Genomic DNA, 13,769 nt, shown 5'->3' with positions numbered 1-13,769 from the left:
ACAGAGATGGGTGTCTGCAGAATTCAAGGAAATAGTGCAGCAGAACGCCGAGGATTTGTGCCTTAGTATCACTCCTCAGGTGTGGTGGGGCAGGTAAAAAACAAAAATAGAAAACAAATAATTATATAACTAAATCTTCACACCTCTGCTCTGCAGTTAGGTGAAGTAGGAGCAAAACTGGGGAAATCTCTTTTATATCAGCAGTAAAGTGAATCTGAGACTACCCCATGTTCCTACCATGTTACTACCATGCTACTACCTCTGGCTGTAGTGCAGGACTGTCTCTTCCACTGCCCACAGAAAAGTCTCCTGCTCCCAGATACACTCTCAGGAAGAATCAATGAAAGAGACCTTCAAAATATCTGCCTAGAAATGGGCAACTTTTGGTGATTTTAAATGAGAAAATGGAAAGAGTTTTCCTCTGATATGCCTGTGGTACATTCTCACTGCCTTTCTCCTCCTTGTACAGGACCTCATGACCAGAATTAGGAGATGTCCAACAGCAGCTCCATCAGTGAGTTCCTCCTGCTGGCATTCGCAGACATGCGGGAGCTGCAGCTCCTGCACTTCGGGCTCTTCCTGGGCATCTACCTGGCTGCCCTCCTGGGCAACGGCCTCATCCTCACTGCCGTAGCCTGCGACCACCGCCTCCACACCCCCATGTACTTCTTCCTCCTCAACCTCGCCCTCCTCGACCTGGGATCCATCTCCACCACTCTCCCCAAAGCTATGGCCAATGTCCTCTGGGACACCAGGGCCATCTCCTATCAAGGCTGTGCTGCACAGGTCTTTCTATTTGTCTTCTTGATTACAGCAGAATTTTATGTTCTCACGGTCATGTCCTATGACCGCTACGTTGCCATCTGCAAGCCCCTGCACTACGGGAGCCTCGTGGGCAGCAGAGCTTGTGCCCAGATGGCAGCAGCTGCCTGGGGCAGTGGCTTTCTCAATGCTGTCCTGCACACGGCCATTACGTTTTCCCTGCCCCTCTGCCAAGGCAATGCTGTGGACCAGTTCTTCTGTGAAATCCCCCAGATCCTCAAGCTCTCCTGCTCAGATGCCTACCTCAGGGAGGTTGGACTTAACGCAGTCGGCTTCTGTTTGGGTATTGGTTGCTTTGTTTTCATTGTGCTGTCCTATGTGCAGATCTTCAGGGCCGTGCAGAAGATCCCCTCTGAGCAGGGCCTGCACAAAGCCTTTTCCACGTGCCTCCCTCACCTGGCCGTGGTCTCCCTGTTTGTCAGCACTGCCATGTTTACCTACCTGAAGCTCCCCTCCATCTCCTCCCCATCCAGGGACCTGGTGTTGTCATTTCTGTACTCGGTGGTGCCTCCAGCAGTGAACCCGCTCATCTACAGCATGAGGAACCAGGAGCTCAAGCATGCACTGAAGAAACTGTTTCAGTTGTCTTCCAGAAGGAATTAGCTGCTGCTCTGCTGCTGCAATGGGAAAAACTCACCAAAAAAAACCACGGTGTGAGACACAGCCTTGCAGTGCCAGGTACCAGGTCCACCAATGCTGGCCCCAAACTGTGAGAAAAAAGTAAAAATGTTACATACAGAAGGAGAGAAGATTGATCCTGATGATACAGGACTGCAGGCACCTGTGGGCAGTCCGGACACTGACCTGCGGTCTCAAGGCTCCCTGGGTGGGGAATAGCAGAAAGAGGCCAGTGCCTGTCCTGTGCCACCTCCCCGCCAGCCCTGCCCTCCCACAGGTGGAGTATTTCTCCCTTACTCGCGCACCTGCAGTGCTATGCCTCGTCCTCCTCCACAGGGAGATGAGCCACAAGCCTGGCTGTGTGTGAGGGAGCAGCAGACTTGAGCAGAAAAAAAGCCATTTTCATGGCACTGGGGCACCTGAAGGGTCCAGCCCCTGTGGCTGGGTCTGTTCTCTGCAGCAAAGGGCTGTCACCAAGCCCCAGGTCTGTGGTTGCTCTTGCAGCTCTGAGGACCACTCCAAGGGCATCACAGTGACGATGCTCAGGACCTAGGAGGGTCAGCCCGCCCATGGATCGCGGCAGGAGGTTGGTAGGATTCCATAGTACACAGGGACACGGACACCTCGTTGCTCTGTCTTCACGAACGTCTTTATTACAAATTGCTACAAATCCCTACCTGTAAAGCAACTACATACTGCAAGAAACTTCTAAGTTACCACTAGGAAAGCAAATATGGGCTTGTGATGCTTTCCCTAAATCTGCACCAATAAATACTATTTGAGGTGCTACTGGTACGACACTCATGAATCCACTTGGTGGAGGGCACAAGGCAGGGCACCTTCCCCTTCTTTCTTTGGGGCCAGTCATGATAGCTCGTGAGTAACGTGAACGTCATTGGGTAACCCTAACGACATGCCTCCAGACTGTGTTTCTGGCTTTTTCCAAGGGTAAACAACTAAGCAAAAGGGCACCAGAGGGCTGTTGGCATAACTGCCTTGAATAGAGAGAACGTCAAATAGTTGTCTACCTTGCCTGGTCTCGCACAGGACCCTTCTGTTGTGGGGTTGCTGAGAGCCGAAGCAGAGCAGGTGCCGATGGCTGCCACAACGGTGCACCGGCAGCAATAGCGCACTGACCTCCAAGTCCTCCAAGCTCAAGAGCTGTGTATTCCTGTGAGCAAAAAGTCAGGCAAAGGGGGCAGGAGACCTGCTTGGAAGATCAAGGAGATCCTGGAGTGACTGAAATGGAAGAAGGAAGCATACATAATGTGGAAAAGGGGACAAGCCACTTGGGAAGAATATAGGGACGTTGTCCGAGGATGCAGGGAAGCCACAGGGAAGTCCAAGGCCCATTTGGAGTTAAATCTTGCAAGGGGTGTCAAGGACAACAAAAAGGGCTGTTTCAAACACATCTGTTACAGAAGGAAGACAAAGGAAAATGTGGGCCCACTGCTTAATGAGGTGGGTGGCCTGGTGACAAAGGACAAAGGGAAGGCAGAATTACTGAATGCCTTCATTGCTTCAGCCTTCACTGCTAAGACCAGCCCTCTGGAATCTCTAACCTTAGAGACAAGGGAGGAACTCTGGAGAAACGAGGACTTTCCCTTGGTTGAAGAGGATCAGCTCAGAGATCTCTTAGGCAAACTTGACACCCACAAGTCCATGGACCCCGATGGGATACATCCATGAGTGCTGAGGGAGCTGGCGGATGTTACTGCTGGCCCACTCTCCATCATCTTTGAAAGGTCATGGAAAACAGGAGAGGTGCCTGAAGACTGGAAGAAAGCTCATGTCATGCTGGTCTTCAGAAAGGGCAAGAAGGAGGCCCCAGGCAACTGCAGGCTGGTCAGCCTCACCTCCATCCCTGGAAAGGCGATGGAACAGCTCATCCTGGAGGTCATCTCCAGCATGTGGAGGAGAAGAAGGTGATCAGGAGCAGTCAGCATGGGTTCACCAAGGGAAACCGTGCTTCACCAACTTGATAGCCTTCTATGATGGACTGACTAGCTGAGTGGGTGAGGGAGAGCAGTGGATGTTGTGTACCTTGACTCCAGCAAGGCTTTCAGCACTGTCTCCCATAACATCTTCACAGGCCAGCTCAGGAAGTGTGGGATGGATGAGTGGTCAGTGAGGTGGATTGTGAGCTGGCTGGATGGCAGAGTTCAGAGGGTTGTGCTTAGTGGAGCAGAGTCTAGTTGGAGGCCTGTAGCCAGCAGTGTCCCCCAGGGATCTACACTGAGTCCAGTCCTGCTCAACTTATTTGTCAGTGACCTGGATGACGGAACAGAGTGTACCCTCAGCAGGTGTAAAGATGTGCTGTGTTTCGGGTCAAAGTGCTGTGCTTTGAGTCAAAGGTCTCCTCAGGCTCTCCTCAAAGCTCAACTCAAGCTCTCCTGCTCAGATGCCTACCTCAGAGAAGTTGGGGTACTTGGGGTGTTCAGTGTCTGTTTAGCATTTAGTTGCTTTGTTTTCATTGTGCTGTCCTACGTGCAGGTCTTCAGGGCTGTGCTGAGGATGCCCTCTGAGTAGGGATGGCACAAAGCCTTTTCCACGTGCCTCCCTCACCGGGCCGTGGTCTCCCTGCGTAGCATCACTGCCATGGTTGCCTGCCTGAAGCCTCCCTCCATCACCTCCCCATCCCTGGACCTGGCGGTTTCAGTTCTGTACTCAGTGTTGCCTCCAGCAGTGAAAACCTCCTCTACAGCACGAGGAACAAGGAGCTAAAGGAGGCACTGAGGATGTTATTCTAATATACAGCATTTCCCCATCAATGAGGTACCTGCACATCTTCCTCACATATACCCGGGCAAGGCAGAAACACCTTTGTTCATGTATTTCAAAACTGCCTTTCAATCTCTGAAATATTATTCCAATTAAAGTATTTTTTCATCTCACTTCTATCTCACTTCTTCTACCTTTTATTTATTTATTTATTTTTAACCCAGAGACCTCATGTACAGGTGCTGATATGCTCTTGGTAATTAACGAAATAAAGGAACCAGCAGGTAGTCATTTTCTGTGACTCTTCTTTCTCATGATGTCTCTTCAGGTACAGCAGAGGTTGTGGGATTGAAGAGCCCAGCTGCAATGTGGAGGAAAAGCAGAGATGTGGCTGAGGGACTCAAAGCATTTTCTGTATTAGTCTGTACCAAAAAGTTCTCTTGGGCCTCTGAATTCAGTAAAAGAGATCAAGCATGAGAAGAGCATGTATTGAGAGGAAGGCCATGAAAAGCCACCAGGACAAGGGCCATTTTCCGCCCCTGCAGGGGACTGAGCCTGGGCAAGGCCCAGCTTGGGAAGCAGCCCTGTCGGACGTTCTTGGTGGGCAGTGAGCTGGGCAGGAGGCAGCCGTGTGCCCTGGCAGCACAGGAGGGAAGGCTGAGGGGCACCTCACCGCAGCCTGCCAGGAGCTGCAGGGACGTCAGGAAGAGCCCAGGGCCAGGCTCTGCCCCATGGTGCACAGGGAGCCCTCCTCCTGCCACGCCGCGTGCGGTGGCTGCAGCAGAGGGGACCCCCAGCCAGCCCCTGCATGGGGCTCTGCCACCCGCCTCACCCGGCCCTCTCCAGCGCCCTCCTTGCTGCTCTCTGATGCACGCCAGCACCTCCCCGTGCGTGCCGGCCAGCACATCTGCTGAGGGCCAGTGCGGCTGCTGCAGGGGCAGGGAGCTCAGCATGGCCCTTGCAGCCCCCTGCCCTGGGCCTGCCCCTCCCCTTGCCCTCGGCCCCGGCCTTGTCTCTGCTGGCAGGAGCGCTCTTGGCATGCGCTTCCTGGCCTCCCCTCGCCTGCGCACAGCTTCTGCCCGCTCAGGCTGCTGGCACAAACGTGTCCTCACAAGCAGCACCACTCCTTGGGCTGCTTCTCCGGGCCTCCCCCAGCTACTGCCTTGGTTCCTTGTCGCTGCTGGGTCCCACCTTCCACACCCAAAAGCGTCCCTTGGCTGTCAGCTCCCTCTCCTGTGCACTGTGGGGTGACAGAGCCAGAGTGGGGCAGCTTACCTTTATTTGATATAGTTTTGTGTATTTGCATTGGTGATGGCACAAAAAGACAGTTCCTTCACCAGTGATGTACATCCTTCTTCATGTTAGGACACCACTCAACATCCTTCACTTTCCTTTATCTCACAGATGAAGTGGATTAGGTCTCCTTGATTACTCTGAGGCACAGTGCAATGCTTTTTGCCTTCTGTCCCTACAGCACAATATGTGTGACTTTCCCTTACTCTGCGCATTGACCTGACGGGTCATTTCACATTTTTCACTTTCAAAACCTGAGTTGGACGGGGTCTATTTCCAAAGTGGGACAAGCTGATGGGTTCTGCCTCAGCCATTTGAAGCGTGCTATACTTGAGTTTTTCATCCTGAGTTTGCTAAAGATGACCCAGGAAGGTAAATGGATGTTCATGTGTCTAGTAGGAATAAGGAAAAGTATCTCAGGTTTCCAATGGCAATTTCAAATCTAGGTCAATTCCAGGAACCCACTGAACTAGGGTGTTGTCTTTGAAGGGGTTTCCTGTGCTGGGCTGGGCTGCAGTTACAGGGACAAAGACCACTGCTGGCAGTGGAGGTGCCCTGGGAACTCCACCTGGCTCCACCTGATTTTCCCAAAGGTCTCCGGTCTCCTGCAGGTCTTTTCTGACATCTGCTGGTCCAGGGAAGTGCCTCAAACACAATGGGGCCACAGGAGGTTTTCCTTGGTTGCTTAAGGTCAGACAGCAAAGCTCTGCCTCAATATCCAGTATTTTTTTTTAGTACTTAACTAATAAAGCAACTACTCATCAGCTCAAATGATTCAATCCCTTCCGTAAAAAGTTTCACGTGAAGTGTAATTTCTATCATGAAGAAATGTGAATTTCCATTTTCTATATTCATCACAGGAGAAGAAATACTGGTGTTCACCTGTACTTGCTTTGTCATCGCTTTGTCTATCATGGTGTGCTCCCTCATCTTCGAGGCACAAAACCCATCTTGATTACACAGACCCTGCTGAATGTCCCCTTTCCAGCTGCCTGTCTGGACCTATGCACTTCCCATGCTTCTCCTGCTTTGCCCTCCCTTTACTCTTTGATCATTCAGACCGCTCACACCAACCCAGTTGCTGCTTTGAGTTTCAGTGAGTTCCAGCTCGCCCATTTCTCAGCAGTCTGTCTAATGGTTTCCTTAGCAAGAAACTCATCGTTTCTCATTGAATTAGTATGACTTGGATTAATATTAACACAATTATTTTAAATTTCCTATTAATCAGTGTAAAATACATCATGTACAGTCATCCCTTTGGGAAGGTAAACTTCACTGGAGGGAAAAAAATGAGGAACTTGAACTTTGGTTTTTTTCATTTGTTTGTTTGTTTTGTTTTCTTTTGAAAATTGCAGCATGATTTCCTGGTTTTTTTGTTTTTTTTTTTTGTTTTTTTTTTTACATAGGAAAAACCCTACTCTTCCAACCTAAGCAGGGCTTTAAAGGAGTAACCGTAGACCAATATCTATAAGAAAATGATGCTCTAAGCTGAAATGCAAAAATATTCAGCCTTTAAAATGAGGAAAGATTTCTATTAGATGCTCTTTGAAATCTTCCTCCTTAACTACACCATGGAAGCTCTCCTATTAGCTCTGCAAGTCTTGAAGACGTGAAGGAAACTGTGGGAGATGTATGGCTGCCTAGGACTTTCTCTGTTTTAATGAGTTCCATGGTGTATTTTGGTGCTGAGTCAATGAAGATCAGGTACTGAGAGGAGAATGATGCAACTGCTTGAGAAAGTAAAGTCAGAAGGAAAAGTTGAAGTGACTTGGAGTATTAATGGGCCCCACTGAGGGCTCTTACTAACAAAGCCTCCCCAGGGACTTGTTAGGGCAGATCATTGGAGGCCATGATTGCAGACAGGCAAAGCGCTGTGCTGAGAAAAGTCTTGGTTGGTTTTGGTGAAGCAGAAGGGCCAAGGCCTGACCCCAGCCACTGGGAGGGGAGATCCTGCACCCCCCCGTCTGGCTCAGGGCTCTTCTTGGGGTCTGTATGATGTGGTGGGCAGTGTGATGCCATGAGAAGAACTTCATTAGGACAGCTCCCCACCCCTGCACAGGGTATCAAGGAAGCAGTGAGGCCCCATTGCAATGACTCTATCTCGTCTCCTCAGAAGCTCTACCCAAAGGGACAAAAACATCAGGGCTGTTGGGGCCTTCCATTCCTGCCAGCACCCTCTGCCTTCTCCTCTGCAGGCTTTCCTATGCTGTCCCACACTTTGCCCTATTTCCTGGATGGCACTGTGAGGTGAGGCTGTCTGGCAGAAGCCCCTTGGAGTGTCATAACCCAGCTGGCCCTGGTCAGCCAAGAAACTGCAGGGGATGCAGACTGGATATTGGGACACCCCAGCTTGCAAATATCCAGCTCTGTCTGTGCTGCATCCTCCTGGTCTGCAGGCTGCTCGCCAGCAGGATGCAGCTCTCTCGTGGCATCCTTGTGTTATCCAGGTGCCCTAAGGAGGAGACACCTCCATGCTAAGGCCGTGTCCATGCTGCTGGATGGCTGTCTGTGGGCAGCTGGAGTGAGGCCTCTGCACCCCGGGTTAGGAGGGAGGAGCTTAGATCTTGCTCAAAACCCACAGACAAGGTGAGGATTCTGCCCAGCTGCACTTGGACTGGGGCTTCTCTGCTCTCAGCTGTCTCTAGTTTCTTCTCAGGCTGTTTCCTGTCTGCAGACACCCATCTCTGTCCACAACCTTGCTCTCATCCAGGACTTTCCATCATCTCACCCATGTCTCGTCAACCCTCATCAGCTGTTCCTTGAAACAGAAAGCCATGGTCTGATTACAGACACTCTTTCAGTGACCTCTGTCACCACAGCATGACCCTTTGAGGGACATTTCTTCCTCCTTGTGGCCATTGCCACCCTTCCAAGGTGCACTTTGTGGCAGTTTTTCTCTCCTGCTCTTTCCTACTACCAAAGAAAGCTCCATGAGGGTGGAAACCACTCCTGAAGCAGGCATCCCAACCCATCAGGCTCCTTGCGGCCTGTCAGCCAAGCAGACAGAAGTCACCTCACCAGCATCTCCCAAGGCCTGGGCCTGCTGCTGGCCTTGCAGCTTCTTGGCTAGACACAGCCAAGCCTTGTGCCTCCTGCTGTCCAGTCCTGGACTCAAGCAGAAGGGACAGGACAACCCCTATGCGGGCCTTCTTTGTGTCTGGGTCCTCCTGGGGATGGAGGCAGAGGGGATCCCACAGGCAGCATGCCAAGCAGGGGCCTTCTGCTGGCCTAGCAGGGCCCCTGGCAGATGTCAGCCCCAAAGTGCCCATCCCAGGGAGAAGCCAAGGCTGACCTGCCACCTCCAGACACAAGGCACCTCACAGTCCCTTTGCGTGACACGTTCCTGCTGCTGCCCTATCAGCTGCAGAGACAGAAGTGACCTCCCAGTCACTGCCCCAGTCCCATTCCTTCTGCTGGGGCAGGAGATCCTGAGGCAGAGCTGAGCTCAGCAGAGCATTCCCACACATGTCCTCCTTGTGGCCCACAAGCTGATCAGATCCATGGCCCCTCACATCCATCTCTGAATGCCATGGGACTGCAGAGAAGTCTCACAATTCCTGCCTTACCCCAGGGGGCCAAGCACCTTAAGGGTTAGGAGAGGGTTTGAAGGTGAGGAGGTTAATGCACAGGAACAGGGCTTTATGTGTTAGATTTTCATGAATGGGATTAGGGACTAGGTCTCATATTTCTGGGTTAGAGATTAAAAAAAGATTTAGTGGGAGGGTTTGGTGTTGTGCTTGGTGTGTCAGGTGTGTGGTTAGGGTATGGACAAGCCTTGTGATTTAGGGTTTTGTTTAGTTCTTCCAAGAATCTAGGCTTAAATAGAGCATTTAAATCTTGTTTTAAGGGTAGGGATCAAGGTAAGCAAGAGAGTAAAGGTAAGGGAAAGAGGCTATGGGCTGAGTTTTGGCTTCAGTGCATACTTTGAGCTCAGGCATAAGAGGAGTGGATTCCTGTCAGGGTGTGGAGTAGCATTTAAATTTAGGAATTAAGTTTACTGGTTGAAGCCGGTGAAGGGCTTCGTGTGACTATTTTAAGTCACAGTTACAACAGCATCAGCAAAAACCTGAACCTTCTTACCTCTACAAAATCCTTAATTTCTGCTGGCTAAGCCCCTGTTCCGTCCTCCAAATCTCACATCTCTCCTGTCCTGGGTTTCTCCCGACCTCCCCATATCAGTCATCTTCTTAGGGGCATGTTAATGATGGCTTTCATGATCTCAGAGTATCCATCACACCTCTGCTGGCTCCTCTATTTTTGAGAAAAGTGGCACTGAAGACACGATGGAAAAGGACACAAAAGTCCATCAGAGCACCCTGTACAATGTGCCCAGCAGCTCTGCACCTCCAGAAATGTGCTGTTCCTGCCTACAAGTTTTCTTTCCAGAATGGCTCCTATGGATGCAGGGTAACTTTTCCCAGGCCCTCACTTCCCCAGGCCACACCACTCTTGCCCGCAGGCCCCACGTGTCTCTCCAACCCTCCCCTCTTCCCCTGCAGTAGTGGCACCTCACCGCAGCAGGTTGGTGCATCTCCAGGCTCAGGGGTGTTTCCTGAGGGCCTGCCCCGTGTGGGGAGTGGCGGGGAGGAGGAGAGCAAGGTCAGCTCCTGGGGCCTGGCTGAGCACAGCCCAGCCATCCCGCACCGCGGGCAGGCCCCTTCTCCCAGGCTGAGGCACACACGCAAGGTGGACACTTCTCCATCAGCCCAGCTTCGCGCAGGGCCCTTCAGCCCTGCCCCTGTCCTGGGACTCGCCTCCTCCTCCTCCACCCACAGACATACATTGCTTTCCATTTGGGGACCCAGGCAGGACTTTAAGGATCTGCTAAAGCCCTGAATTTCCATGTTTTTCATAGTCTTCACACAAGTCTTCCTCCTGCCATCCCCACTGCCTAGCCCTGCCTTCCAGGTGGAACTCAGTAACGTGGTGCTCAGCACAGGGGGAACACACTGGAAGGCAAAAGAGAGCAGGAGTTGAAAGGCCACGTCCTGCTGCTAGCCATGGCCATGGCTCCAGTGAAGCAGCAGGGGCCCCGAGCCCCTCCTGCGTGCTGGGGCTACTCCCCCAGCTCCAAAGGAGATGGGAAGAGATGGCAGCTGAGTGCAATGAACTTCTGATGACTTCCTTATTGGGTATATCTATACAGGAAACTGGCATCTCTGGGAAAATGATTAACAAATAGGAAAATAAAAAAATATATTATTTAAATCAGAAACAATATTTTCAGAATATAATAATACAGACAAATATTAACAAAAATTGTCTTACTTTTTTTGAGGAAACATAGGAATTTTGATTTTATGCATATTATTATATGTAAATATATTGAAGAATTGTGTATTCTAGAACTGTCTTCACTGAATTCCTTAGTTCCCTATTCCTGATGCTGTAGATGAGGGGGTTCACTGCTGGAGGCACCACTGAGTACAGAAAATACAACACCAGGTCCATGGATGGGGAAGAGATGGAGGGGGGCTTCAGGTAGGCAAACAGGACAGTGCTGACAAAGAGGGAGACCACGGCCAGGTGAGGGAGGCACGTGGAAAAGGCTTTGTGCCGGCCCTTCTCAGAGGGCATCCTCAGCACTGCCCTGAAGATCTGCACATAGGAGAGCACAATGAAAACAAAACAGCCAATACCTAAACCGAAGGTGATTGCATTAAGCCCAACTTCCCTGAGGTAGGCATCTGAGCAGGAGAGCCTGAGGATCTGGGGGATTTCACAGAAGAACTGGTCCACAGCATTGCCTTGGCAGAGGGGCAGGGAAAATGTAGTGGCCGTGTGCAGGACAGCATTGAGAAAGCCACTGCCCCAGGCAGCTGCTGCCATCTGGGCACAAGCTCTGCTGCCCACGAGGCTCCCGTAGTGCAGGGGCTTGCAGATGGCAACGTAGCGGTCGTAGGACATGATGGTGAGAAAGGAATACTCTGCTCCAAGCAAGAATACTAAAAAGAGGACTTGGACAGCACATCCTTGATAGGAGATGGCCCTGGTGTCCCAGAGGGCATTGGCCATGGCTTTGGGCAGCGTGGTGGAGATGGATCCCAGGTCGAGGAGGGCGAGGTTGAGGAGGAAGAAGTACATGGGGGTGTGGAGGCGGTGGTCGCAGGCTACGGCGGTGAGGATGAGGCCGTTGCCCAGGAGGGCAGCCAGGTAGATGCCCAGGAAGAGCCCGAAGTGCAGGAGCTGCAGCTCCCGTGTGTCTGCGAATGCCAGCAGGAGGAACTCGCTCACAGAGCTGCTGTTGGACATCTGCTTTTTTGGGATGTGGTCCTGCACAAAGAGAAAGAATAGTAATAATGTACAACAGACTTACCAGAGGAAAATTTATTTTTCTCATTAAAAAACATCAAGAGGATTGTCCAATTGCAGGCAGTTATTTTGAAGTTCCCTTTAATGACTTCGAACTGCTTCTGAGTTTCTCTGCAAGAAGAGTACTCTTCTGTGGACAATGGAAGAATCAGTCGTGCACTACAGCTCAAGGTAACAACATGGTAGGAACATGGCGTAGTCTCAGATTCACTTCACTCCTGATATAGAAGAGATTTCTTCAGTTTTGCTCCTAGTTTATCACAGAGCAGAAATGTGGAGATTTATTTATGTATTTGTTTCTTTGTTTGTTTGATTTGTCCTCTTTGTTCAGCTGCCCCACCACACCTGAGGAGTGTTTCTAAGGCATAAATCCTGGGCGTTCTGCTGCACTCCAAGTGAAGCCCTGTAGGTCCTCAGAGACACAGATACTGCCTTGTTAGAGCAGAGTGCCCTTCAGAGAGGAGAGGCAGTCAGTCCATCAGTCCTGGTCTCATCTGCCCTGTGTTGGCAGGTCTTTGAGCTCCAGGACAATTCTCCTCCTATGTTCCTAGAGTTGTAGAATCCTCTAGAAGCTGTAGAATATCCTGACTTGGAAGGGTTCCACAAGGATCATCAGATCCCACCCCTGAATCTGTACATGAACACCCAAAAATCAGTCCATATGCCTGAGGGTGTTGCCCAAATATTTGTTGAATTCTGACAGCCTCAGCGCTGTGAACACTTCCCTGGGGTAGCTGTTCCAGTGCCTACAGAAGCTGGCTACTGCTGAGTTTTTCTAAAAGAGAAATCGTGGGCATTTCTCCTGCACTTGAAGGGAAACTTTGTGGATCCTCAGAAAAAAGGGACGGGTCCTATAGTGCAGTGTCCTTTAGTGATGACAGGCAATCTGTCCATCAGTGCTGGTCTGAGCTGCCCTGTGAGAGCTGCAGGAAAGCTGTACTCAGTTGTTCATCTGAAAAGAACCAGGACACTGCTGAGAGCAGAGGAATCCAGGCTCCAAGTGCCCATCTCCAGACCCCTCACCCTGTCCCCGTACTCCCCTTCACCCAGGCACCCCGAGGGCTCACTCCATGGGCACGTGAAACCCCCATCCCCAGGCAGCCTGGGAACAAGAGCAGCAGCAGCACGGCCAGGTGGAGAAGCCAGAAGGAATGGCAGCGTGCTGCTGCCAGGGGAGGCAAGGCCAGGGAGGGACAGACGGACACTCAGCACACCCTCCTGTGCTGCAGCTCTGCCTGCAGAGGAGGCAGCTCCTGCTCACTGCAAACGATCTGTGCTCACCTCAAGCCTGCAGACACCTTCCAAAGGCAGGGGGTATCACGGCTTTTGTAGCTCCTAAAGATCAGCTAGAATAAAGCCTGAGAGGACCACAATGATGATGTTGGAGCAGTCTGTGGGCTGATGTGTGGGAAGGGACTTTATGAAGTTCATTGATGACATATTGGTCCCTCACTGCCATGTTCCGGGAGTCTCAGTCTCCTGCAAAATCCTGACAACTCATTACCATGAAACCTGCCTCCCCTCCACTGCAGGAATCTGAAAGCACAGCCAACAGAAAAAGTCTTGCCTTTCTGGTAGCCCCTGCCTTGGTTTTTCTCTTGAAAATTGCAATCATAAATGCCATTCTCTAAAGCATTTCCTACTCATTACTGGAGAAACAGAGAGACAACTATCCCGAAAGATGCTATCAGGCATCGGATGTGTCAACTGTAGAAGACCCCTCTGACAACCCCACCTGCATGGCCCTGCAGCCAGAGACGTACCTTGTCGAGGGCTGTGCAGATTTCTCCTGCAGGCAGCTCTCAGCATCCTCCCACTGCCAACTGACTCCAAGCCCTCTCTCCTTCTCTCCTGTTCCCGTGCCAGCCGCGGTCAGAGCCCCCAGCCCTGCTGCGCTGTGCACAGGAGTTGCTCCTGGGCAGAGCTGTCTCTCTGCACCACGGCCCTCTTGCCACGAGCTCCCCTTGGGCCCAGGAGCCCGGCCCAGCTCAGCAGCACAGCAC

The 13,769-nt window shown here is 51.4% G+C and overlaps 2 protein-coding genes across 2 annotated transcripts; one reads left to right on the top strand and one right to left on the bottom strand.

Moving 5' to 3' along the window:
- Positions 1–322: 322 nt before the first annotated feature.
- On the top strand, positions 323–4,329 carry LOC310890859 (olfactory receptor 14C36-like). Its single transcript, XM_083853172.1, has 2 exons — positions 323–1,269; positions 4,057–4,329. Exons 1-2 carry the CDS (start codon positions 493–495, stop codon positions 4,162–4,164), a joined length of 885 nt encoding a protein of 294 aa, XP_083709298.1. The 5' UTR covers positions 323–492; the 3' UTR covers positions 4,165–4,329.
- Positions 4,330–10,625: 6,296 nt separating this feature from the next.
- Positions 10,626–12,804, bottom strand: LOC310890860 (olfactory receptor 14C36-like). Its single transcript, XM_083853173.1, has one exon. The coding sequence runs from the start codon at positions 11,704–11,706 to the stop codon at positions 10,765–10,767; it is 942 nt and encodes a 313-aa protein (XP_083709299.1). The 5' UTR covers positions 11,707–12,804; the 3' UTR covers positions 10,626–10,764.
- Positions 12,805–13,769: the final 965 nt, after the last annotated feature.

This window comes from Anser anser (genome assembly GCF_964211835.1).
Source record: "Anser anser genome assembly, contig: HAP1_SCAFFOLD_214, whole genome shotgun sequence".
NCBI classification, from domain to species: Eukaryota; Metazoa; Chordata; class Aves; order Anseriformes; family Anatidae; genus Anser; species Anser anser.
Note: the sequence above shows the minus strand (reverse complement) of the source record. Positions and strands in the feature narration are given on the sequence as shown.

Bases quoted from the DNA above. Each gene is read 5' to 3' on its own strand.
- LOC310890859 (XM_083853172.1), top strand. From the start codon at position 493: ATGTCCAACAGCAGCTCCATCAGTGAGTTCCTCCTGCTGGCATTCGCA. The intron at 1,270-4,056 runs CTCCCCTCCATC...GCCTGCCTGAAG, and splicing joins CCATGTTTACCTACCTGAAG to CCTCCCTCCATCACCTCCCC.
- LOC310890860 (XM_083853173.1), bottom strand. From the start codon at position 11,706: ATGTCCAACAGCAGCTCTGTGAGCGAGTTCCTCCTGCTGGCATTCGCA.